Source organism: Mustela lutreola, chromosome 7 (genome assembly GCF_030435805.1).
Source record: "Mustela lutreola isolate mMusLut2 chromosome 7, mMusLut2.pri, whole genome shotgun sequence".
Taxonomy (NCBI): Eukaryota; Metazoa; Chordata; class Mammalia; order Carnivora; family Mustelidae; genus Mustela; species Mustela lutreola.
In genome coordinates, this window is record NC_081296.1 from 105,006,756 (window position 1) to 105,031,644 (window position 24,889).

Consider the following 24,889-nt stretch of genomic DNA (forward strand, 5'->3'; position numbering starts at 1 on the left):
GATGGCCAAGCAAGTTCATCACCGCCACGTTCTGGGCAGTAAGAGTATGGTAGAGTAGGGGACTTGGGCAATGATGGATTTTCCTGGACAACTCATTGTGTGAGCTACTTATCGCTTCAGCTGCTGAAAATGATGACTGAACAGGCGAAGTTAGGACAGGCAGCTCTGCATTCCTGTCCAACATGCTGGCTAGCCTCTGCTCTCAGCAACTTCTAAATTCTCACTGAAGGCTAGGGTCTGTTTGCCAATTTGCCCCACTTTTCTTTTTCACGTTGAGACTCACTTTCCAGTGCAGAATGGGCCCCGGGGCTGAGGCAGGTGAGTAACTACTAACATCCAGTTAGCCCTGCAACTCCCCATGGAAAGAGAATTATTCACCATTCACACCCCTGGTAACCTTTGCCCTGACTTGCCTGGCGCTTTCCAAATCAGGTCACTCACCATATCTTCAGGGTCTGGAATTTTCACCCCACTGAAGTACTGATTTGTGCTAAATACTTGTTGGTGCCTAGGAATGAGATCTCCTTTGGACAAGAAGAAAGAGGCGGGTAAAATGAGACTGGTTAGCAAGTTAGCAAATATGGTTTCTCTCCATTGTGCTGTGTCTCTGCAGTGAAGGCTGTAGTCTGCTCTTCCAGTCGGAGGGAGGCACTGAGGCAGCCCTCCCCAGCATATCCTGGGATCTGAGGGGACGAAGCCCTCTGTCAGGTGTAGAGGAGGCATTCGTGGATACTGAACGCTACGAGGCCATTACCCCTTAAGGACTCACCATGTACTGAGGGAATCCAAACAGCTCAGAAGCACATACACACACATAAACAAAATAATGCCTTTTTAAAAAAAACAGCTAAAGTGCAACAAGTACAAAACAAAATCATATTCATTGAATTATGATGGGTCAATATAAAAGTGTATTGGCTTAGCACTTAGAATAGTGCCTGTTAACAAATATTTGAGGAAAGAAGGGAGGGAAGGAGGAAGAGAGGAAAGAAGGAAGAGGGATGAAAGGAGAGAAGGATGGAAGGAAGGGAGGAAGGGAAGGAGGAAACCATGGAAGATCTTCTAGCTAGAAGGAATGTATTTCCAAATGGGAACCACCTTTTCTTCTTTCATCAAATAGTAATTACTTGGAAGTCCCATATTATCTACTGCTTAGAAAGCTCTTACAAGGGGTACCTGGGTGGCTCAGTGGGTTAAAGCCTCTGCCTTCGGCTCAGGTCAGGATCCCAGGGTCCTGGGATCAAGCCCAGCATCGGGCTCTCTGCTAAGCAGGGAGCCGGCTTCCTTTCCTCTCTCTGCCTGCTTGTGATCTCTGTCTGTCAAATAAATAAATAAAATCTTAAAAAAAAGAAAAAGAAAAAGAAAAAGAAAGCTCTTAAAATATGAATCAATGAAACAAAAGAAACATTTCTATATTCTAGAGGGTTATGTGAGGCTCACTCTGCCCACATTTCAGACAAATTAGTTAAAATCACCCTTGTGTAAAATTCTAGGGATATTACATGTGAAGAGGAATTTTTTCAGAGATTATCAGGAGATATGCAGCAGGGCACCCCTGGGCACACCCAGGTCCCTTGCCAAAGCAGAGTGGACAACAAAAGCCTCCCAAGCAGGGCCCCAGAAATGCTGTTACTGGACTGGAGTTCCTAATTTTCCTGATTTGTTTTGAAACTTAACCACCTTGCTGTCAAATCCAAAAGCTGCTGTCTTGCCCCATTTTGTACAAGTGGCCCAAATATACTCTCTCCTGCCTTTTGCCCCAGATCTCAGGGAGCTTGATCATGAGTACACTGCTTGTACCTTAGTAACTGTCTTCCATCAGAGCACTGGAAGCAGGGGATGTGAAGAGGGTGACCTAAAATCAGTGGGAGAAACAGCAAAGGAATGCAGATTGAATCTGGAAGCCCTCCAAGGTGCCTTACAGGTCTGCCTGCTGTGTACAGACATTGGTGGAGGACAGAGTGAAATCTAAGACATGACCTCACCCTCAGGAGGCTGACTGTATCTTTGGGAAGAGAAAAGCACAAGAGGAGACAGGGTGAGGGCAGGTGCTACAAAAGTTTAGAGGAGGAAGTTTGCTTTAAACTGGGGAGCAGTAGCTAAACTCCCTGACTTTTTTTTAGTTTTTAGTTTTTTTTTTTTCTTATTTGAGAGAGACAGCTGAGAAGGTGAGAGAGGGAGAGCAAGAGCAGGGGAGCAAGGGAGGGGGAAGTGCAGGGGTCAAGGAGGAAGGGGAAGGGGAGGGGCAAGGGAGGGAGAAAAGAAGGGGGATGGGAAGGTCAGAGGGAAAAGCAGACTCCTCAGTGGAGAGCGGAGAGCCCAATGTGGGGCTCAATCCTGGGACCTCAGGATCATGACCTGACCCAAATGAAGACTCTTAACCCACTGAGCCACCCAGGTGGCTCTCTTCTCCCCGCCTCCCCTCCCTCCTCCATCATACCCCAAGAGTAGAGAGAAAGAGAACAAGAGTGACACCAGAAGATCCAGCCCTTCTTCCTCACCCATAGAAGGTTTAGAATCTTCTACAGCATCTGAATGACCCAATCTAGCCTGGCAGGCTAGAGTCAGGGATCTCCAAAGAGTGAAATATCATATCATAACAAATGAAATAGAACACAGTTGCATTCTGTAAACTGCTAAGCCCTAATAGAAATGTAAGCTTTTATATTGTTGCTATGGTCCTTATTCAGAGTTGAACTTCATTCAAACTATATGGAAAAGAGAACCTTGCATCTTTTGGGACAATTAGTATGTACTCACAATCGTTAATTCTTTTTATCAAAACAAAGGTGAACACTTTTTTTTTTTTTTTAAAGTAATGTCTATGCCCAACTAGGGCTCAAACTCATGACCCTGAGATCAAAAGTCACATGTTCTAGAGACTGAGGCAGCCAGGAGTCCTCAAATGTGGACCATTAACAGAATTATTTAAACAAAAGTTCTAGAGGATCCCTCCTTTGTAACTGTACAAGGCATTGAATGAGACTGGGAACTTGGCTCTGTCCTATACTGATGGAGGTAAAACTATTCAGTTTCCCACAAAACATGACAAAAACACCACTTACCCAAGGTCTTCCTGATCAGATATAGCTGATCCACATCTGATTTTCCAGGCCACAGAGGCATCCCTGACAGCAGCTCCGCAAAGACACAGCCAATTGCCCAAACATCTACTGGGGGCCCATACTGTGTGTCCCCCACCAAGAGTTCAGGGGCACGGTACCACCTGGTGGCCACGTAGTCTGTGTAGTAGTCACTTGGGCCAGCTGACCAGTGATGGCACATGGAAAAAAGACACAACAATGAAAGACTGGAATTCAAACTGGGAGAGGGAAGACCTAAGAAATCAAGTTCATGCCCCATCTTGTAGCTTTTCTAAATCAATGGTTCTCAATACTGGTTGCATGTTCAAATCAGTTGAATTTAGTATTTGTTAAATCACTAATTCTTGGGTCCCATCTCAGTCCAATGGGACCAGAAGAATAACTCTTCTCTAGAAGAGACTGAAAAGGTATCAGTAGAGTTTTATAGTTATAGCTTACAGTTCCCCCAGATGATTCTAATCTGTAGTCAAAGTTGAAAACCACTCTTCTAAAATAGTACATCTTGCTTCTCAGAAGTACTATTTTAGCAAAAAAAAAAAAAAAAAAAAAGTTAGCGACTAGGAGAACAACATACTTTTTTAATAACCTCTTTACTGCGGTATAATTTACATATAGCATACATTTTTAAAACACTATATGTATCTACATGTTTTCAGTAATTACGGAATTGTAACTTAGGGCAAGCTCAAGCCCAAAATATATAAAAATCAGCTTTCCACAGCACCTAGAGCCTTTCTCGTATAAAGAATCTTTCTGTCTTTTACAATCACTTAAGGAAACATTGATACTCACTCAAAAGTCGAGCAAATCCAAAGTCACAGAGCTTAATCACTGAATGTTTTGTGATAAGGATATTTTCTGGCTTCACATCTCTATGTATGCACTAGTCATAAAAAATCAAAACAAAAACAGATTATCAAGGAGCAACTACAATATATGAGATAAATATAACTCATGAATATTTAGCAAATCCTGGCGAAATCATTAAAACCTCCAACTGGCCTTTTGGATAAAAAGCTGCAAAAGAGCAGCCTAAAATAAATCTAGTACCATACTCCTTATGGCCTGAGTTATCCCAAATTCCTAAAGGGCCCAAAAGGACCAAAAAGGAAGAAAGGAAAAATGACAAGTAGGGTAGCCAGATAAACAATAAAGTTTTTAATATAAGTATACCCCCCCCCCATGAAGTCTTTGGGACATACTTATACCAAAAAGTTATGACTCTTTATCTGAAATTCAAGTTTAACTGGGTGCTCTATACCTAATCTGGGAAGCCTAGAGCAAAGGGAAAACATGAAAAAGCTCTGGGTGAGGCCTGCATCAGGGCTGTTGGAGCTGCGAGTTGATGCATAAGCAGAATTCACAGTTCAGTTGTTTAACTGAGAACAGAACACAGTCCGTCTGGTAAACAGGACAAGCCCTGGGTCTGCTGAGATAAGCGAGGGAAGAGAAGGGCGGGAATCAGGAGCCTGCCAAGGGACCTCCCTTCCAGCTCTTGACATTTGTCCTGACAAGATAAACAAGGGGAGGCAGCGCTTAGCCTCTGGGGAAAGTCGCTAGATGTCAGCTCTGTCCCACACACAAGAGTTCTTAGAGCTCTATCCACCCCCACGGGATGTGGCCCCCACTCCATAATTTAGACTCAAATCACCTGTGGTTTCCAAACCACAGCTGACACTGTTTAACAGGCTAATGTTAGAAGAGTTTATGAGTCTTCACATGATTTTCTTATTAAATAACAATTCTCTTGGCAGAGCACAAATCAACAACCTAATTAAAGATTACATAAAAACAACATTTGGGTCAAAATCCCGTTCGGGGTTCCTAATAATCCTTGCTTCTTCCAAGCCGATTCCTATCTGGAGAAGAATGTTGGATCCCCTTGCATTCTGAGAGACCCTCTTTGGCTTGCAGCTGAAACCCTGGGGTATTCTGGACTTTCTACACTTTGGAGAGAGGATAGAGGTTCTTCTTGGGCCTGGCCTGGTTCTTCCTCCAAAGGACTTTCAGGGCGAGAGATCAGTGTCAGTGTTTCCCCATGGGTTTTTATTATTCTGGAAAATTTGGGGGAGAGACATTTTCTGAATTATTCTATCACTATCTGTCTGGTTCTCAGCAATTAATGGCCCCAAGATCACCATTCCTCTACCCTTGGCTTTGCATATTCCTATAAATGGTACACCCATGGATATCATGATGACAGATGGTCAGAGGGACTTGTAGGCAAGAATGTGTTCCTACTCTGTTCTGAGAATTCTTCGCAAGTTTCTACACCCGACCAGAGCTTCGGGAACTCTCTGGGGGAACTTCGGGTATGTGTTGTATTTGTCTTCAGTGTCTCTGATTTTCCTCACTGGGGCCTTTCCTCTCTTGCTCCCCTGTCCTAAAACCTGCTTTCAGGAAAGTGCTAACCCTCACTTGCTATAAACAGCAAGATAAGTTGTCCACACTCCCTGGGATCCATGAATTTTGAAGAGGATTGTAGCCTTCAGCTAGGTGGAGACTCCAAAGGAAGAAGGGCTGGCTGCTTTCATATTTTCTACTACCAGGAAGGCAGCTTCAGGAAAACATCACTTAGAACAGAACACGGCAGGGGCTTCAGCTCCCACCAGCTACACTGACCCAGATAGTAGATGAGATGACATAGTGCAGCAAGTCGCCCCAGTGGCCAAAATGAAGGTCTAGTATGGGTGTTTGGCCTCTGTGGGCAGGGAGTGAGTACTGTCATTCTGGACGGAGCAGCCGCCTTCCCAGCACCTGTGGTGTCTCACCTCCTGGGCAGCAGCCCCCTGAGCTCCCCACCCAGCCTGCCTCTGTCCAGGAGCATCAGAGTGTTCATGGTAGGGGCCTCTGTGCTCCAGACCTGGCAATCGTATCTCACCAACACAGACACCAACATTTGGAATTTGGGCATGGTGCCTGGGACTCCGCCTATTGTGACTCCACAGGCATGAGCCCCTTGGGGTTCCCTCCGCTCCCCAACTTGATAGCACTGTTGGGGTGCCAGACCAATGCAGACTCCAAGCGAATGGGGTTCCACTTTAAATGTGAGTCGTATCTCATCCACATAAATCTACAACTACTTTCTTAACATCACAAAAACACATCTTTTCTGTAACCTGAAGAAGAAAGAATGGCTAGGTTGGCATTTTTTTTTTTAATCTTTTTTTTTTTTTTAAAGATTTTATTTATTTATTTGATAGAGAGAGATCACAAGTAGACAGAGAGGCAGGCAGAGAGAGAGGAAGGGAAGCAAGCTCCCTGCTGAGCAGAGAGCCCGACGTGGGACTCGATCCCAGGACCCTGAGATCATGACCTGAGCCGAAGGCAGCAGCTTAACCCACTGAGCCACCCAGGCGCCCCTAGGTTGGCATTTTTAGCCTCTACGGACCCCGACCAGGCTTCAGAACACTTGGGCGAAAAAGCGCATCGGCAAAAGTAGGATATAAACTTTGTGCAAAGGCTCTACCTCGGCTTAAGGGCAGCCTTCGGATTTTTCAAGGATGATCATGAGACTTACATCGTGTTTATGGCAAAAATTTACAGCTTGTAATGTCTGCCAAGTTATGCTCTTCACAAGATGTTCTGGTACCCTAATAAAAATAAAGAAGCAACACAAACACATTTTTTTAGTGTAGCCACGGAATTCAGCTCAAAAAAAGAAAAAAAAAAAGTAAGACAGGCTTCAGGAGTGACACATCCAGTCATCTAACTCACAGAGCATCATGGAATGTCAAGGACACGGGCTCAGCACACTGCTGGGTTCTAGGGACTGTGAGGTATGGGCAAGGTGAACATCTCCTTCTACAGGAAGGGACCGTGAAGACTCATGGGGGTTTCCCAAAGTCTTTATGACACCTACCTCCACCACCTGTAATGCCGCGGGAAACCTGCCTGTTAACTTGAGCTCCACTTCCACAAGGAGCTTTTGGTGGATGGAAAGTTAGTTCATATACAGCAAAAGAGGTGTTGCTCTTTTTATTTTTATTTTGTATTTTTCAAGTTGCCCCAAACTGATGCCTTGAGACAGAATTCTTTTTTTTTTTTTTTTTTAAGATTTTATTCATTTACTTGACAGAGATCACAAGTAGGCAGAGAGGCAGGCAGAGAGAGAGAGAGAGAGAGAGAGAAGCAGGCTTCCTGCTGAGCGGAGAGTCCGATGCGGGGCTCGATCCCAGGACACTGGGATCATGACCAGAGCCAAAGGCAGAGGCTTTAACCCACTGAGCCACCCAGGCGCCCCCAGAATTCATTTTTCACGCATGGGCACATGGTTTCTCCATAATTCCCAGGAAGCATTTTTTTGCAGGTGATGAAGATTTTACTGCTGATAGGGAAGAGGTTTACCTCGCACACCGTGTGACAGAAGTGTATAATGATTAAAAACCTCACATGGAGGGGGCGCCTGGGTGGCTCAGTGGGTTAAAGCCTCTGCCTTCGGCTCAGGTCATGGTCCCAGGGTCCTGGGATTGAGCCCTGCATTGGGCTCTCTGCTCAGCAGGGAGCCTGCTTCCACCTCTCTCTCTCTCTGCCTGCCTCTCTGCCAACTTGTGATCTCTGTCTGTCAAATAAATAAATAAAATCTTAAAAAACAAAACAAAAAAACCCAAAAACCTCACATAGGCATCTTGGTTCTTTCCTCACGTTGCTTCTCTCTGGTAGCTAGCTGCATCCACTGGCCCTGTCTTTCTGCCCTGTCCTCTACCACAGCATCTAAATGTGCTCCCGCTGCTCCTGGAACCTCTTCCCTGATGCTCGGCTTAGACAACCAGGGCAACCAAGAGCCCCAGCAGATCCTTCATGTGAATTAGAAAAAGGCACCCCTTCTTCTTCTTTTTTTAAATACCTTTTTAAAAAATATTAACATGTAATGTATTATTTGTTTCAGGGGTACAGGTCCATGAATCATCAGTCTTACAGCACTCACCATAGCACATGCCCTCACCACAGCACATAGCAGTCACCACAGCACATAGCAGTAACCAATTCACAGCAGTCACCATAGCACATACCCTCCCCAGTGTCCATTGCCTCTTCCGGGAGCATTTAAAAAATACATTAGGCAATGAGTGAAATGACTATATAGAGAGCACATTTATTTTTAGAGCCCCTCACCCAAACAGAACTTACTGTTTTTATGAATCAAACATTAAACTATGGTAGTATGGTCCTCAGCCAGAACTAATAAGTAAACCAGGGGGGAAACTCTGGAGTAGTTGTGTTAAGGTGACCAAAACAAGTCACTTCTAGGCTCTGGGAGAAGCCCTGGGGTCACTGTTGTCACAGACCAGATGTTCAGGAAATCCTCTCAAGAAGATCAGAGGATGGGCCAATGTGGAGGAAATGAAGAGGCCACTGCCGGAAGAAGAGAGGGGACATTTCTGGACCAGAACCATGTAACCTGGGCTTGGAGTTGCCTCTCTCCAACTTCTCTCCCTCGTCCTAATGCTGCAGAGGTACAATGCTAGGAAAACTCACCTGTTTAGAAAGAAGGCCTAGAAAAATACAACTAAGAGGAGGACATTCTAGGGAAAATGCTTCCCTCCAGGCTCCACCTTTTTGTCCGGAAAAAAATGGAATATATTTTGATTATTTAATGACTTATAAATTAAGGTTATCAGTCCCAGGACACTTTAGTCTCTAAAAACATATCCCAAAAGAAATTATGCAAAAGGAGTATTTAAAGATAAATTATAATAGCATATTAGCAATGCTCATCTAAGGCTGAGCACATTATGACATAATCCTCAAACATCAAAACCCCCTAGTGTCATCCTGAGTTAGCAACTCACTTCTTTACTACTCCGTTCCTTCTCTGAAAAGCCTTCTCTGAAAGGCCTCAGACTCTATCTCTAAGATCCATTTTAGCGGATGATGATAGGAGCCAAGTTTTTCCTTGCCAAAGAAGGGAGTAAAAATGTGGGAAGGGAGAAAAATAGAATCTGTTCGGTGGTGTTGGGTTGGAATTGGATATACACATATGTATAGAGGGTGCTGGGCAGGAAGGAGCGCATTCTTCAGTAGGATGCTCCAGGAAGCCTCTCTGCTTAAGTCAACATCTCAAATATGGTGACCAAATTTATACTATATTTTAAAAGGAGAGTCTTCAGGATTTTCTGAAAGATTGGATATAAGAGACAGAGGAATCAAGGAATGACACTAAGGTTTTTAGCTTGAGTGGCTGGTCTATGATGCGGCTCTTTCCGCAGGGGAATACTGATAGGAGAGCTATTTTTGAGGAGGGAAGAGGGGATATATTGAGTTGTTTATCGGATATCCAAACGATATTCTGGGGGAGCTGTTCTGAATTCATAAGGAAGGTTAAGCTGAGAAGCATGAGCCTATGGATGGCGTTTGGAGCCAGAGGACTGGATAAGCCGCTTCAGGAGTGAATACAGCAAAAGAAGAGAGTCAAAGTCCTGAGGCCCACAACAGGTAGAGGTCAGAAGGCAGAGAGGGATTCAGCCAGAGACTGAGGTTGAGCAGGGAGGAAAGCAGGGTGACACTCAGGAAAAAAAGTATTATCTGAGCCAACAGAAGAAAGTATTTTAAAGGACTTCTGGATTAAGGTGGTGGATTGAGCAAACCTATCTAATTGCACTCCCTCTCCAAACCTGACTGCAACTGCACTGAGAGATTTTTTTTTTTTCCCCCAAAACAAAATGCTACATGGCCTGAGAGAACAAAAGAGATAATAGCAACACATTTTGGAATTCAAACTGACAATCCATCCTGGAATGCTAAAACCTAAGCCTGAAGAGGGGAATATGGGAGACCAACCAATTTATCCAAAAGAATCCTTTAAAGGGGCAGAAACCAGCAGCCAAGATTCTATGGAAGTGGGAGGGAAAGAGTGGAGAAACTCTGCTCTGGAAACCATCAAATCCCTAGATCCCTTCCCTACTCTACTCCAACAGGAAGCACTCTTCTCCCTACCTGGTAGAAGGCTGAAGTTTTGTTTTCTGGAGAGTATAAAATGAAGGACATTTGGTACAGCTGAGATTGTGGATACTGTTCCAAAAACAGAGGATTAAATGATTATGTACATACTAACTGCTGAATGCTGAGGGTCTCCAGCCCTCTTCCCTACTGGCTTCTGACAAACCATACTTCACGTTCAAAGGAAAATACTGGAAGACTTTTGGGGGGGAAGCCTAGGAGGAAAGATACAAATATTTTGATGTTGGGGTTCCCCAGCAAATGAACCAGCCAGCTAGCCCCACAGTGAAACCCAGAGCTTCCAATAGCATCCTACTCTTAACCAGGGGCACACAACCAGACACAATATGAGGCCCAAGAAAAACCTCAAATGAGAAAGGCAGCGACCAAAACAAACAGAAAAAAGCAACTTAAAAGAAAGGGAACCCATAGAGAGTGAAGAAAACGTTAAAAAAAAAAAAAAAAAAAAAGACCAAAAACACCCCTAATATCTTCAGAAAAAAAAAAAAAAAAAGAAAGCTGTTGCATCCATGAAATAAGAACAAGATACTATAAAAAAGCAAGAGGACCTGGGACCCACCCTGCTCTAGGCTTGCGGGAGGTGGGGGACTTTAGGATAATCATCTGTGACCCACAAAGAATAACAGCCCCTAAAAAGGAAGTAAGCCATTGAATATGTTATCCATAGAGATGTTGAAAGGATTTAAGTTCTATAAAAGACCAACCCTAAAGGCCTGGTTGGCAACCTTGTCACAACCTGTGAGGACCCCTCTCATTCTTGAGAGCTTTTCCTCTATCTTTACTTAATAAACTTCACTTGCTTGGGGCGCCTGGGTAGCTCAGTCGTTAAGTATCTGCCTTTGGCTCAGGTCATGATCCCTAGGATCAAGCCCCGCATCAGGCTCCTTGCTGGCAGGAAGCCTGCCTCTTCCTCTCCCTCTGCCCCTGCTTGTGTTCCTCTCTCGCTGAGTCTCTCTCTGTCAAATAAATAAATAAATAAAATCTCTCAATTAACTAATTAACCAATTAATTAGCTAATTATTTCTGTTTCTTTACGCACCAAAAAAAAAAAAAAAAGAACAACAACAACAACAAAAAAAAAAAAACAAGAGAACCACTCAGAGTCCAGAATCCAAATAACCAAAGGCCCAGAACAAGAAAATAGAGAAACCAAAGCCCAGGAAATCAGCAACAAGACAATTCAAATTTTTTTCTCAGACAGAAGGCGCTTACCAAGTGCCAAAACAAGGGAAGAAAAGTAAGGTCCGTGATTCTCATAATTCAGAATTCTGTGAACAAAGAGAGGGTTCCCTAAGCTTCTGGAAATAAACAGGACTTCTGCTCAAATCTTTGTCTTTTTTTTTTTTTTTTTTTTTTTTTTTTAAAGATTTTATTTATTTATTTGACAGAGAGAGATCACAAGTAGGCAGAGAGGCAGGCAGAGAGAGAGGAAGGGAAGCAGGCTCCCTGCTGAGCAGAGAGCCCGATGCGGGACTCGATCCCAGGACCCTGAGATCATGACCTGAGCCGAAGGCAGCGGCTTAACCCACTGAGCCACCCAGGCGCCCCAAATCTTTGTCTTTTTAAACGTCTCATACACAGTTTTTGAGGAAACCCCTGGAGGATACACCCAATCAAAAAGAAGGAAACCATAAAAGAAAATCACTTGAAACAAAGAACACTGGACACTTGCCACACCGGAGGGAAGTGATGGGAATCTCCAGGAGGATGGGGAAGAGGGATGCCACATGATAACAGCATTCCAGGCCCTGAAAACAGCCCACCCAGACTGGAACAGCCTGACCCAAGAGCAGCCATGTTGAGGGTTGTCATCACCATGCCCTCTGCCTTATACCATCTCAGATAAATATGAAGATATTCAACCAACAAAAGCTTTGGAGGAGTCTGCTTCCATGTCCAAATTCTGAGTGCCAGCTTATGCTTTCCTTGCAGACAATTCCATAAGCCAAGGCAAGTTCTAATCAGAATGCTGTCTGGTGCGTCAAGAATCTTGGGACGAGGGAAAGTAAGCAGTTGGTTGTTGTCATTAGCCTCAGCTAGCTTACTTACTTACTTACACCCATCCCCAAATTAGGAAGGTCTTGACATTAGATAAAACATATACAATCAGTCCAATCTGACAAGTCTGGCAGCCATTTTATCTCTTTGAGGTTGTTTTGCCTGAAAGGTTACCTCTGCCCTGATGGTTTCACAAAATAACTCTCAGAAAGCCATCTCCTATCTCTTCCTTCGAAGATTTTGGGGGAAGGGTATACTGTGACCCTAATTAGGACCCTAATGTCCTAATAATAAAATTGAAACGAGAGAAACATAAACAACTGCTGTGTGATAATGAAGAGATCAAACTGATTTTTAAAAACATCTTCGGCTACATGGGAGATGGTAGAGATGATGAAGAGAGAATACAGATCTCTTTCTGGCATTCTCAACACTTGAACCATCCTTCCTGCTACGGCTCTTCTAATACTTGGGACAGTCCAAGAAGCCAAACCATCAACATTCACCAAAGCTTCATTGCTCCACAAGGCTACAACAAAAACAAACATGGGGAAGGAAGAACTGGCCATGCTCCTAGAGAAATACTATGTTCTTAGGAATTTATTCTATGGAAATATTTATGCAAGTGGTTGTTCATTTTAGTCTTGTTAGAGATAGAGAAAAAGTAGAAACAATCTAAATATTTATCAGTGGGGAACTAAAGAAAGAAACTGTGGTATATTTGTACAATGGAATGCCACACAGCCATTTTAAAAATACAAAAGTAGAAATATTTATATTGGGAGACAATTCCCGAATACACTTGAAAAAATACATAACTACCTGATGTGGAATACAATCTATTTAAATACAGATATGCAAGGAAAAATAATTAGAAAACAATTTCTCAATCTGTGAATTTCACTTCTTTCTTTGTTTCTGTGTTCCTTAAAACATTATTAGCACAAACAATATATCACTTGCAAACTAAAAAAGACAGATTTTTTAGTGTTTTATAAAAGTTATGGAATTCTACTGACAGAATTTGAAAACTTGCAGTGTTTTCAAACCAGCTTTTCCCACCGGCTGTTGTTTGCACCAACTACATGAGAGTCAGAAGTGAACCCAGTAGTATTGGAAAAGAACCAGTGAAGTATTGGTTCTGGTTGTACTTACAGAAGGGTAGAAAAATGAGGAAGGAGTATGGAAACTAGTCATTTACCAAACTTTGACAAAGGAGAGACCAACAGTTGAAAAAATACTAAGTACAAAGTATGTTAAGTTCTGCTGAAGATAAGGAATGGTAATACATTTGTTTTGAAGGCAAATACAAATAACACGAGCCCAGCTCTGGGAATTACAACAGATACATATTGATGTCACTGTAGCAGGATACATATTTGTGGCACAAACTTGCTTGGTGGGAGCAACGTGAATTTGAATCTTCTTCAAAAGCTTTCCAAAGAAGTCCAAGAAGGTACAAATACGGTAATAAGGAGATGAATTAGCATCCATTTCAGATTCAAAGTAGAGACAGGTCTTTGAGTCTGATTTGGCAAGAATGATTTTTATTATTTTAATGATTAAAAATTACCACAGTGATAAATGGAACATGGAGGAAATATTACAAAAAACATAAGTAAAGGATGCCTGGGTGACTCAGTCGATTAAGGTCTGCCTTCTGCTCAGGTCATGATCCTGGGGTCCTAGGATTGAGTCCCGTGTCTAGGCTCCCTGCTCAGTGGGGAGTTTGTTTCTCCCTCTGTCCCTCCCCTCTGCTCATGCTCTCTTTTAGTCTCTCTCTTACTTGCTCACTTGCTCTCTCTCAAATAAATAAATAAAATCTTAAAAAATAAATAAAATAAAAAGTATAACAATCACTATTAAAACATTAAGAGTACATCATTTTCCTTTTTTCTATCTCTATGTAAATTCTATGAAAATGAATATGTATTTTTATTACATTCATTTTGCAACCACTCGTGAACATTTTTCTATTCCAATGTACTTTTTTTTTTTTAAAGATTTTATTTATTTATTTATTTATTTGTCAGAGAGAGAAATAGAGTGCGCACAAGCAGGCTGAGACAGAGAGAGAAGCAGGCTTCCCGCTGAGCAAGGAGCCTGATCCGGGACTCCATCTCAGGACCCTAGGATCATGACCTGAGCCAAAGGCAGAGGCCCAACCCACTGAACCACTCAAGCATCCCAAAGAGGAAGTTGTACTTCAAGCTGGAAGCTTTTTTTTTTTTTTTCTTAGATTTTGTTTATTTAAAGAGAGAGAAAGTGAGAGAGAGAGAGCATGAGAGGGGAGAGGGTCAAAGGGAGAAGCAGATTCCCCATGGAGCTGGGAGCCCAATGTCAGACTTGATCCTGGGACTCCAGGAACATGACCAGAGCTGAAGGCAGTCGCTTAACCAATCGAGCCACCCTCAATGTATGTTTTACCTATTAGCATGATTCTTAGCAGCCCCACTATATTCCATTGTAAAGATACACCACAATTTACTTAACTGATCTTCTATTATTGGACATTTCAGTTGTTTTCCAATGTTTACACTATTAAAAAATCTTTTATCAGTGTGCCTGGCTGACTGTCAGTACAGCAACTCTTGATCTCAGGATCATGAGTTCATGCCCCATGCTGGGTGCAGAGCTCACTTAAAATATTTTTTAAAAATTAAAAAAAAACCAAAACCATAAAAAATCCTTTAGCAATAAACACTTTTATAACTAAAGTTTAATGCATGTACTCAATTTTCTTTTCATTGTATATTGTTAGAAGTAGAATTGCTTGGTCTAAGATTATGCCTCTAAGGTTTTTATTTTTATTTATTTATTTGTTTATTGTAAAGATTTTATCTATTTGAGAGAAAAGAGCAGTGGGAAGGGTCAGAGGGAGAGAGAGACAGAGAGAGAAGGAGACTCCGTGCTAAGCAGGTAGCCTGATGCAGGGCTGGATCCCAGGACCTAGGGATCAGGACCTGAGCTGAAGGCAGATGCTTAACCGACTGAGCCACCCAGGCACTCTTCTCTAAGGCTTTTATTTTTTTCTCCAGTGTTCCAAGATTTATTGTTTATGCACCACACCCAGTGCTCCAAGTAATCCGCACCCTCCTTAATATCCACCACCAGGCTTACCCAACCCCCCACACCCCCCTTCCAAATCCCTTAGTTTGTTTCTCAGAGTCCACAGTCTCTCGTGGTTCATCTCCCACTCCGACTTCCCCCCTTCACTTTTCCTTTCCTTCTCCTAATGTCCTCCATGTTATTCCTTATGTTCCATAAGTAAGTGAAACCATATAATTGACTTTCTCTGTTTGACTTATTTCACTCAGCATAATCTCCTCCAGTCCTGTCCATGTTGATAGAAAAGTTGGGTATTCATCCTTTCTGATGGAGGCATAATATTCCATTATATATATGGACCATATCTTCTTTATCCATTCGTCTGTTGAAGGGCATCTTGGCTCTTTCCATAGTTTGACAACTGTGGCCATTGCTGCTATGAACATTCGGGTACAGATGGCCCTTCTTTTCACTGCATCTCTATCTTTGGGGTAAATACCCAGTAGTGCAATTGCAGGGTCATAGGGTAGCTCTATTTTTAATTTCTTAAGGAATCTCCACACTGTTTCCCAAAGTGGCTGCACCAACTTACATTCCCACCAACAGTGTAAGAGGGTTCCCCTTTCTCCACATCCTCTCCAACACTTGTTGTTTACTGTCTTGTTAATTTTGGCCATTCTAACTGGTGTAAGGTGGTATCTCAATGTGGTTTCGATTTGAATCTCCCTGATGGCTAATGATTGATAAAAGTTTTTCAAGTGTCTGTTAGCCATTTGTATGTCTTCTTTGGAGAAATGTCTGTTCATGTCTTCTGCCCATTTTTTGACATAAGTATCTGTTTTTTGAAAGTCGAGTTTGAGAAGTTCTTTATAGATCTTGGCTATCAGCCCTTTGTACTGTAATTTGCAAATATCTTCTCCCATTCTGTGGGTTGCTTCTTTGTTTTGTTGACTGTTGCCCTTGCCCTGCAGAAGCTTTTTATCTTGATGAAATCCCAAAAGTTCATTTTTGCTTTTGTTTCCTTTGCCTTTGGAGACATGTCTTGAAAGAAGTTGCTGTGGCCAGAAATGACTCCGATTTGCTTAGGAAATGTTGAAAAAGAAAAACAAAGCTGGGGGCATCATGTCACCTAATTTCAATGTTTACTACAAAGACAGAATGGTACTGGCAGAAAAACAGACACATAGATCAATGCAACAGAGTAGAGAGTCCAGAAACGGACCTGCAACTCTATGGTCAAATAATCTTCAACAAAGCAGGAAAAAATATCCAGCGGAAAAAAGACAGTCTCTTCAATAAATGGTGTGGGAAAATTGGACAACTATATATAGAATGAAACTCTCTAAAGCTTTAAACACACAGTGCCAACCTGCCCTCTGGGACAGGCTGTTCCAGCAATATACTGATAATTTCCTCTGACAATATTAGGTTTTAGAACGTCTAATCAAAGTAACACTCTTAAAGTACAAAGTCATCAAAACATGGTTATATTACCCTTCTCCAAAACCATCCTGTAAGTATCAATTTATTGGTTTGCTAACTTGGTCATTCCATAAGTATTAGGGATGTACCAAGTGCCAAAAATTAGGCTAGAAGATACTGGGGATACACAGGGGAAGAAGGCACAGCATTTGCCCTTGACGGTTTTATAGTTTCCCTTGCAAATGGGGTATGTAATAGAAACAATCCCAGAAGATGTGACAGACGCCAGAGAAAGGAACTCCTGACTCTCCTCAGTGTCAGCTAAAACAGCTCCCACAGAGGGGGTCATATTTGAGCTGTAGCTGAAGGACAAGCAGAGTTTGCGAGGCTGAGTCCACAAGGAACGGCAACACAGACTGAAAACCCATGTCTTGCTTGAAGCTCAGAATTCCAAGGATTCTGTGGGGATGGTGTCATGTTTTATTCAACAAACTGGTAAGAAATGGGACTGTGGAGAGACAGAAGTCTTGTGTCCCCTTCTGGGACCACATCCGTAAGCTTTGGGGAGCGATTACAGGATTTTATGTAGAGGACTGGCATGATCTCCTTTGTATTTTATAAATTTGTACTTAGAAATAGAATAAAGTGAGGTACCTTAGTGGCTCCGTCATTAAACGTCTGCTTTTGGCTCAGGTCATGATTGCTGTGTCCTGGGATCGAGCCCCTTATCAGGCTCTCTGCTCAGCAGGGAGCCTGCTTCTCCCTCTCCAGCTCCCTCATGCTTGTGTTCCCACTCTCGCTCTCTCTATCATAAATAAATAAAATCTTTAAAGAAAATAGAAATAGAATAAAGTGATCACAGGACACTTTTCAGGCAAGTGTACCACCCCAAGCAGGACCCCTCCTGACCCCACACTGAGAAAACATTAACAAACCACTCTTTGTTGATATTGTTTCATGGATCACACATGAGACTGAAGGAAAACAGCAGTCCTCTGACCTCTAGGGTATCAGATCAACAAGTCACAGCACCTCAGACCTGCAAGTCCCCTCAACTCTACCGGCTCCAAAACTCTCATTTTCGCAGGTGAGAACGCCAGGGAACAACTTGCCAAAGGTCACACACGGGATGCCGACCCACTTTTACTGGGAATGTGTTTACGAAGTGTTATTCTATGTTATATCCTTCTATAAGGATGAGATTTCTCAGCTGGAAAACACAATGTTCCTATGAATTTCAAAATCATTGGTTGATACAGTTTAACGACATTTATTCCTTAACAATGACAAGCAAAAATTTGAAATAGTCTTTAAAATAGATTGGAGTATTGCCAAATATTCTGTATAATGGAAAATAACTTCTATTTTTTTAAGATTTTATTCATTTATTTGAGAGAGAGAGAGAGAATGAGCAGGGGAGGGGCAGAGGGAGAAAAGGGTGCTCTACGTGGGGTTCAATCCCAGGACCATGGGATCATGGTATGGGCTGAAGGCAGACACTTAGCCGACTGAGCCACCCAGGGGCCCCAGTAATGTCTAGTTTTGCAACAAACTAACCAATAAAGAAAAAATCTTGAAACTTCAAAATAAATGAATATAATCTGGCTTAGAATAAATCTTATTCTTCAAGTTTGCTCATTCATTAGCATTCCTCAGGTCAGTCTTATATTGACAAACCATGGCACGTGTTCATTTGGAAATGCTGCTTGTACTTAAACCAACACACATCTACTGGTCTTCCCCTTCCCTAACCCACCTCCATATTAAAGCATTTTCTATTTCCTGGAACATATATAACATATACAACATATATATAACACACATATATAACATATAACATATATAGCATGTACATACATTTATAACATATATAGCACTAGCTGATGGAGTTAAAGAAAAAATCTGCTTTCAAAACTCTAATCATTCCTTGTCCAGTCTTTTTTTTTCCTTTTGCACAAACTCTATACCAAAAAAAAGAACAGACTCCCACTTTCAGTCCCCCACTAATCTGTGTTTCCAAGTGATTCAATCTAACATGATTAATCAAACGTCCTGCAATATCTCCCTAGTACCAAAGACCCAGAAGAATTCATATTAATAGGCTTAACTGAAGTGTCAGTTGCAAGCTGTCAAAAGAACAAATATCAACATGCTAAATGTTTTCTCCCTTGAACATAATTTCTCCGTATCAATGACTTTCTGAAGGGAAGTGTCTGTTCTCTTGGCTCTCTTTGGCTGTGTAAATTAACACCAAAAGCCTGTGCCATGGTCACTTACAAACCACAAGCCACTTTAATCCCATTTGCCTGGATATCACGGTTGATCATGTAGGTACCACTACGTGGCAAAGAGCAAGCCCTTGGTCAGGGCTTGAAGACATTGTTGAAAGAGCCACAGCCTCTAGACTCCAGAGTGTGAATGTAAGCAGGAACGGGGTGCCACTTTCCCACTCTGATATCCAACACCACTCTGCATATTGTTGCCAGCCAAAGCGAGGCTCCCAGGCGCCCAGCAAAAGGAGAACTATTTGCTATTCAACTCGAAGGCCACCTCCTCCAGGAAGTCATCTTTGACTGACCCGCTTGGAGTTACATCTTCCAGGGCCTGCTAATCATTCTAGCAATTGGCCCCAAGGATAGTTGCATCACTTGACCTGAGGCAGAGTTTTCCAATGGACTTTATATATGCAGATGCCTTCTTCTAGGACTTTCTTCTCAAGTGGCTACAGAGATTGAGAAAAGCCTGCAGCCAGACTTCCTATTTCAAATTTTTCCCCTCTATCACATGCTATGTACACATACCTTCCCAAATCCACCTTGTGAGACTCATCTGCAAGGCAAAACGAAGCCAGCATAGAGAAGAGTCGAGAGAGAAAAAATGCACCACCCATGGTGTTCTGCCTTTTAAACACCCAGCCGAGGAGGGGTAGGTGGGCACCGAAATTTAACCTGTGCTCTGCTCACTCTGGTGAGGGGCTATCTTCCACCAGAGGAAAGGACACACACACCCTTTTTTTGCAGACAAAGGCTCTGTCTGCTCACCAAGCCTTCTTGTAATGTCTGTGCTGCAGATGGATGGGTGATAAGATCATCAGAGCCTCCAGGATTTCACCATCCTTCCCAGGCTCAGCCACTGCCACAGTCCTTTTCACCTAAGCTTGCCTCAGTGGGTTCTGGTCCCTTGTCACCAAAGAATTCCTGACCAATACAGGAGATCAGACGCCTAGATCGTTCTGGGTGAAATGGCATGTTTGCTCTAGCCTTAAACCTCCCTTTGGCTGTTGTCTCTGGACTCATGCTTTGAATCTCCAATCCTTACACTTCCCTAGCCAGGTACGACTAACCAGTAATAGCCTTCTTTTTCTTTCTCAGAGACACAGATAATCTAACAAAGAAATTAAGTTCAATGAATAACGCTGCATTTTCTTCTTGAAAATGAGGACTTATGATTGCTGTCCCAACCTTTTCAATAACTCTTCTGCTGTTGAGCCCAGCTGTGCAAACATCACCTGCTCCTGCCTGGTTGGCAAAAGGGCCCCTGTTCATCTTCCCTCGTAAATCCCCGTGTGTGTTGCTGTGGTTCGTGTGTAAGGAACGATCACTCACCCTCTTTGGTGTCTGTCCAACTCATGGAGAACTGTGTGGTCACAGTACTCAAACACCAGGTGAAGCTTCCGCTTCTTTCTGAAGACTTCGATGAGGTTCACAAGGTTGGGATGCTTGAGTTGCTGAAAACACAGAAAACAAGGTTTGCCAAGCTGGGTCTGTGATGGATAGCTTTCTCTAATTCCAATCCAAGAAAAAGAGAGCGGTTTGCGCTTTAGGGAGTTTCTTGTCTTGGGCTGAAGGAAACTGCAAACAGCATGACTTTACAGCTCCCAAGGAGCTCTTAGCAGCTAGGGAATGATTACAGCCTCACCCAGGTGGCTGGTGAAAGCAGAGAGAGAGATGAGAAGTCTGGAAAAGAAAGGAGAATGAAAAATCAGGGGCGATTTTTAGTTAACGCAAACCCATCCTTTAAGGCTCAGATCAAATGTCTCTGTCTAAAGAAGGGTCTCCGGATCTCCTCCCCAGGCTGGTCTGGTGTCCTGATACATCTCCTAGTCCCTGAAATAGGTCTCCTTGGCAATCCTCTGGAATTACCAAATAATCGTTTGACTCTTCAATGTCTTCTGCTGTCAGTAGATACAATAGATGAAACCAGTGAAAATAAGAATCATGACCTCAAGGTTCTCTTATTTCCTCCAAATGATGTGGCTGTACCCCTAGCACAGGGCCTCACGCATAATAGACATTTGACAATTATTTGACAATTATTTGTAAATGAATGAGTAAATCATGTTTCCTAGGTTGATGAAACATTTTATTTTTTTATTTTTATTTTTTTTATAGTTTGCATTTTTAAAGATTTTATTTATTTATTTGACAGAGAGAAATCACAAGTAGACAGAGAGGCAGGCAGAGAGAGAGAGAGAGGGAAGCAGGCTCCCTGCTGAGCAGAGAGCCTGATGCGGGACTCGATCCCAAGACCCTGAGATCATGACCTGAGCCGAAGGCAGCGGTTTAATCCACTGAGCCACCCAGGCGCCCCATGATGAAACATTTTAAAACAGAAGAACGAGGAATACTCGCTAAGCCCATGTGCCTGAAGGTGTGTATCTAGAGAAAAAAAAATAAAAGGTCGGAATCAGGGTTGTGTTGCCAAGGCTAAATCTTGCTCTTAACTTCCTGGACCCTTCTGTCTTCAATCCTGTGGGAAACACGGCAATTAGGCAAATGAATTATTGTGAAGAGAGTCAAAATGAGTAACTTTCTTCAGGGCGTGAAGGCCTTCCAACAGCTGGCTAAGAAACAAAAGAGGAAGCCAGACAACATTACCACTGCCTCAATTCTAGCAGTCAAAGCAAAGCACAAGACACCCCCCATGCCCAGATTCTGTCCTGAGGAAGCCCAGGATGAAGGAGCCCAATAGGAGGGAGGCCCAGGCACCCTGGCAGAGCTCAGCCCCCAGCCGAGCCCACCTACACTCAGCTTCAAGAGTAAACCCAGGCAAGGCCTTCTGAAGGAACACTCCAACAAACCGTGGAATTGTGAGAAATAAAAGATTCTCGTCCGGAGCTCCTGAGTGTGGGGGAGGTTATACCGCCATAGAGCAACAGATAACCTGTGCTAGGTCCCATGGACTACTGGAAACTATAGACACCCACACCCCATTCCCAGAGACCCTGAACTGGTCTTAGGTAGGGGCCAGGCATCTGGTTTTTTTCCTCAGAATTCTCTAGGTGATTCAATATGTAGCCAGAGGTATTGATCACGTACAAGCAGATATTTCATAAGAGGTAAAAGGTGTTAGGAGAAAAAGTGAAGAAGTGGAACTGCCAGCTGTACCATAGTTGTGCGGGCAAGAAGAGAGGCAGCCAACAATAAGAATATGGAAGAAGACAGCTATTTTCTGGTTTTCTTTGTAATATCCCTCTGTGTCTTTGAGTTGTGAAGTTCCTCCTCTAGATACGATGCTTGATGAAACAAATATAAAACAGCCACGATACTTTATAGGCTGTTAGTCCCATGTGGGCCTTGGAACAGAGGGCCCTCGAAGCTACAAAACCCCACATTTACGGTAACATACCTGGAAACTTCTAGCCTGAGCTAGCATTTTCCAGAAGAGTAGAACAGATCTGACCACTGTCTTACACCAAAGAATCGCGTTGGCTTAGATGTCTCCAACAGTGAACAACCAGTTTGAGGGGGCTAAGTGGCAGCATGAAGATAGAATTAGCAGAAAACAGAGGCTTCCTTTCAGGCTCTGTAACAGTGCTATCCATAGGTCCAGACTTCAAATCTTAGATTTTTTTTTTTTTAAAGATTTTATTTATTTTTGACAGAGAGATTGCAAGAGCAGGAACACAAGCAAGGGAGGAGCTAGAGAGGGAGAAGCAGGCTCCCCGCTGAGCAGGGAGTCTGATGTGGGTCTCTATCCCAGGACCCTGGGATCATGACCTAAGCAGAAAGCAGATGCTTAACTGACTGAGCTACCCAGGCACACCTAAATCTTAGATACTTAAAAAAATTTTTTTGAAGATTTTATTTATTTATTTGAGAGAGAGAGAGCGTGTTCATGTGCACAAGCACAAGCAGGGGGGAGAGTCCCAGGAAGAGAGAGAAGCAGACTCCCCACTGAGCAGGGAGCCCAACATAGGGTTCAATTGCAGGATCCTGGGATCATGACCTGAACTGAAGGTAGACGTTTAACAGACTGAGCCAACCAGGTACCTCCAGATTTTAGGGTCTTTCAGTTTTCTGTGATTCTTTCCCATGTTCTGTACGTAGTCCTCACGTGTATCTCTAGGCACAAGTACAAATCTGGTAGTTGACTACCCAGACCTTTTCCAGATGCCAAGACTGGTGCCTCCATCTTGTCCTGCCCACAACTGCAGGGATCACTGCAGGGCACTGTGGCCTGAGGGTAAAACCCGAAGGCCCTCTCAACTTTGGAAAACCTGAACCCTGGAAACTGTAAGGTATTCCATTCAAATAACCCGTAGATTCTTTCCAGTGTGTGGCTGTTGTAAGTAAAGTGTTGATGAATCATTTACTCACTGGTTGACCTTAACTTTGAAGAAGGTTGGCTTCCATTTCCATCCATGGGAGAAGGGGGCTGAAGGGCTACTGTGAGCCCGCCATGCAGAGCGAGCTCAACAATGTCGGGCACATGGGGACCTCTCCATGGAGGATAACTGCTAATATCACTATTGGGAGTTAGAGCTATTTTATTCAGGATGATTTTCTCTATTCAGCATATTCAACAAGTATTTCTTTATTTTAATGCATTAGTTAAAGTCATAAGGCTATAGAGACAAATAAAGCCAGCCCTCATGGAGCTTAAGAACCTAAGATAGTGAGTAGATATTAAACACGTAATTACAGACACGAGAAATGTCACAAAAAAACAAGGTAAAGGGTGCTGAGTTTGAGGTTGGTGGGCAGTCCAGGGAAGATCTCCTTGAGGAAGTTAGATAGACACCATCTAGAAGCACCAGAAATACAACTTTATGGCTCTAGAGTTGGCCAAATTGTTTTCCAAAAGGATCATACATATTTACAGCTGTCAGGAGGAGGAGGAGAGTACTTTTTACCATCCCATGGCTGACTCTGAGGTTCAGAGACCTTTGAGGTTGATGATGTGTATCGTCAAATTGCTTCTGGCAATACACATCATGTGACTTTTTAAACCACGTGTGTCTCCTAACCCCCTCCATGAGATAACTGATATGTCACTGAAAATGGGCCACTTACTTACTTCTCCACTTATTTTCAGAACAAACTTAATTAAAAATTGGTCACTAAGACCAAATTCTACTTAGGACTTATAAATTATAAATAAATTATTAACTGTCTCTAGGTTGCCAGGATTCTGGGTAACCAGAACACATTCCAGAACAGCAGATATCTGGAACTCATTCCCAGCTAATGTTCATTTATTCGACAAAGATCTACAGAGCATGTGCTCTGTCTCAGGTACTGTTTTAGGCACTAGAGACACACTGGTGAATGGGACGGAAGACTCAGGCATGAAGAGCTCTACATGTAGATTAGGCTACCTCAGAGGAACTGTTCCTGAGGATGTGGCCTTGAGCTGAGTCCTGGAGGGTGAGAAAGGTCTGACCAGACCAAGGTCAGGAGTGATGGTAGAGGTGGCTTTCCACAAAGAGAACTGGTCCTGGCCAGAAGGGGATTTAGGCCACTTAACTAAAAGCAGGGGTGCCTGGGTGGCTCAGTGGGTTAAGCCTCTGCCTTCGGCTCAGGTCATGATCTCAGGGTCCTGGGATCGAGCCCTGCCTCGTGGTTCCTGCTCGGCGGGAGCCTGCTTCTCCCTCTCCCACTCCCTCTTGCTTATATTGCCTCTTTCACTGTGTCTCTCTTTGTCAAATAAATAACTAAAATCTTCAAAAAAAAAAGAACTGAAAGACAGTGTGGTTTGAGGGTCAAGTCCATGGAACTGAAGCCAGTTTGACAGTCAGGAGCTCAGTCCCTGTAGGACCTTGAGGGCCAGGCTAAGAAATTCACACTATATTCCAAGTGTAATGGGAAGCTACTGGAAAGAATTTTAGGAAGATGTGATATGATAATACTACTGGTAAAAAATTTTTTTTAAAGATTTTAGTTATTTATTTGATAGAGAGGGAGCACAAGCAAGGGGAACAGCAGAGGGAAAGGGAGAAACAGGCTCCCCACTGAGCAGGGAGCCCAATGCAGAGCTCGATCCCAGGACTCTGGGATCATGACCTGAGCCAAAGGCAGATGCTTAACCAACAGCCACCCAGGCATCCCCCATTTGGGCTTTTGCAAGCTCACTAT

At 43.1% G+C, this 24,889-nt stretch overlaps 1 protein-coding gene across 1 annotated transcript in view; it reads right to left on the reverse strand.

Moving 5' to 3' along the window:
* CDKL1 (cyclin dependent kinase like 1) overlaps window positions 1–24,889 on the reverse strand; it is a 54,284-nt gene that overhangs the window by 8,462 nt on the left and 20,933 nt on the right. Inside the window, exons 3-7 of the mRNA XM_059182043.1 lie at window positions 20,138–20,259; window positions 6,625–6,697; window positions 3,897–3,987; window positions 3,066–3,266; window positions 442–524 (exon numbers count right to left, since the gene is read on the reverse strand). Of these exons, the coding sequence (XP_059038026.1) occupies window positions 442–524; window positions 3,066–3,266; window positions 3,897–3,987; window positions 6,625–6,697; window positions 20,138–20,259 (570 nt within the window). The remainder of the gene's footprint in view (window positions 1–441; window positions 525–3,065; window positions 3,267–3,896; window positions 3,988–6,624; window positions 6,698–20,137; window positions 20,260–24,889) is intronic.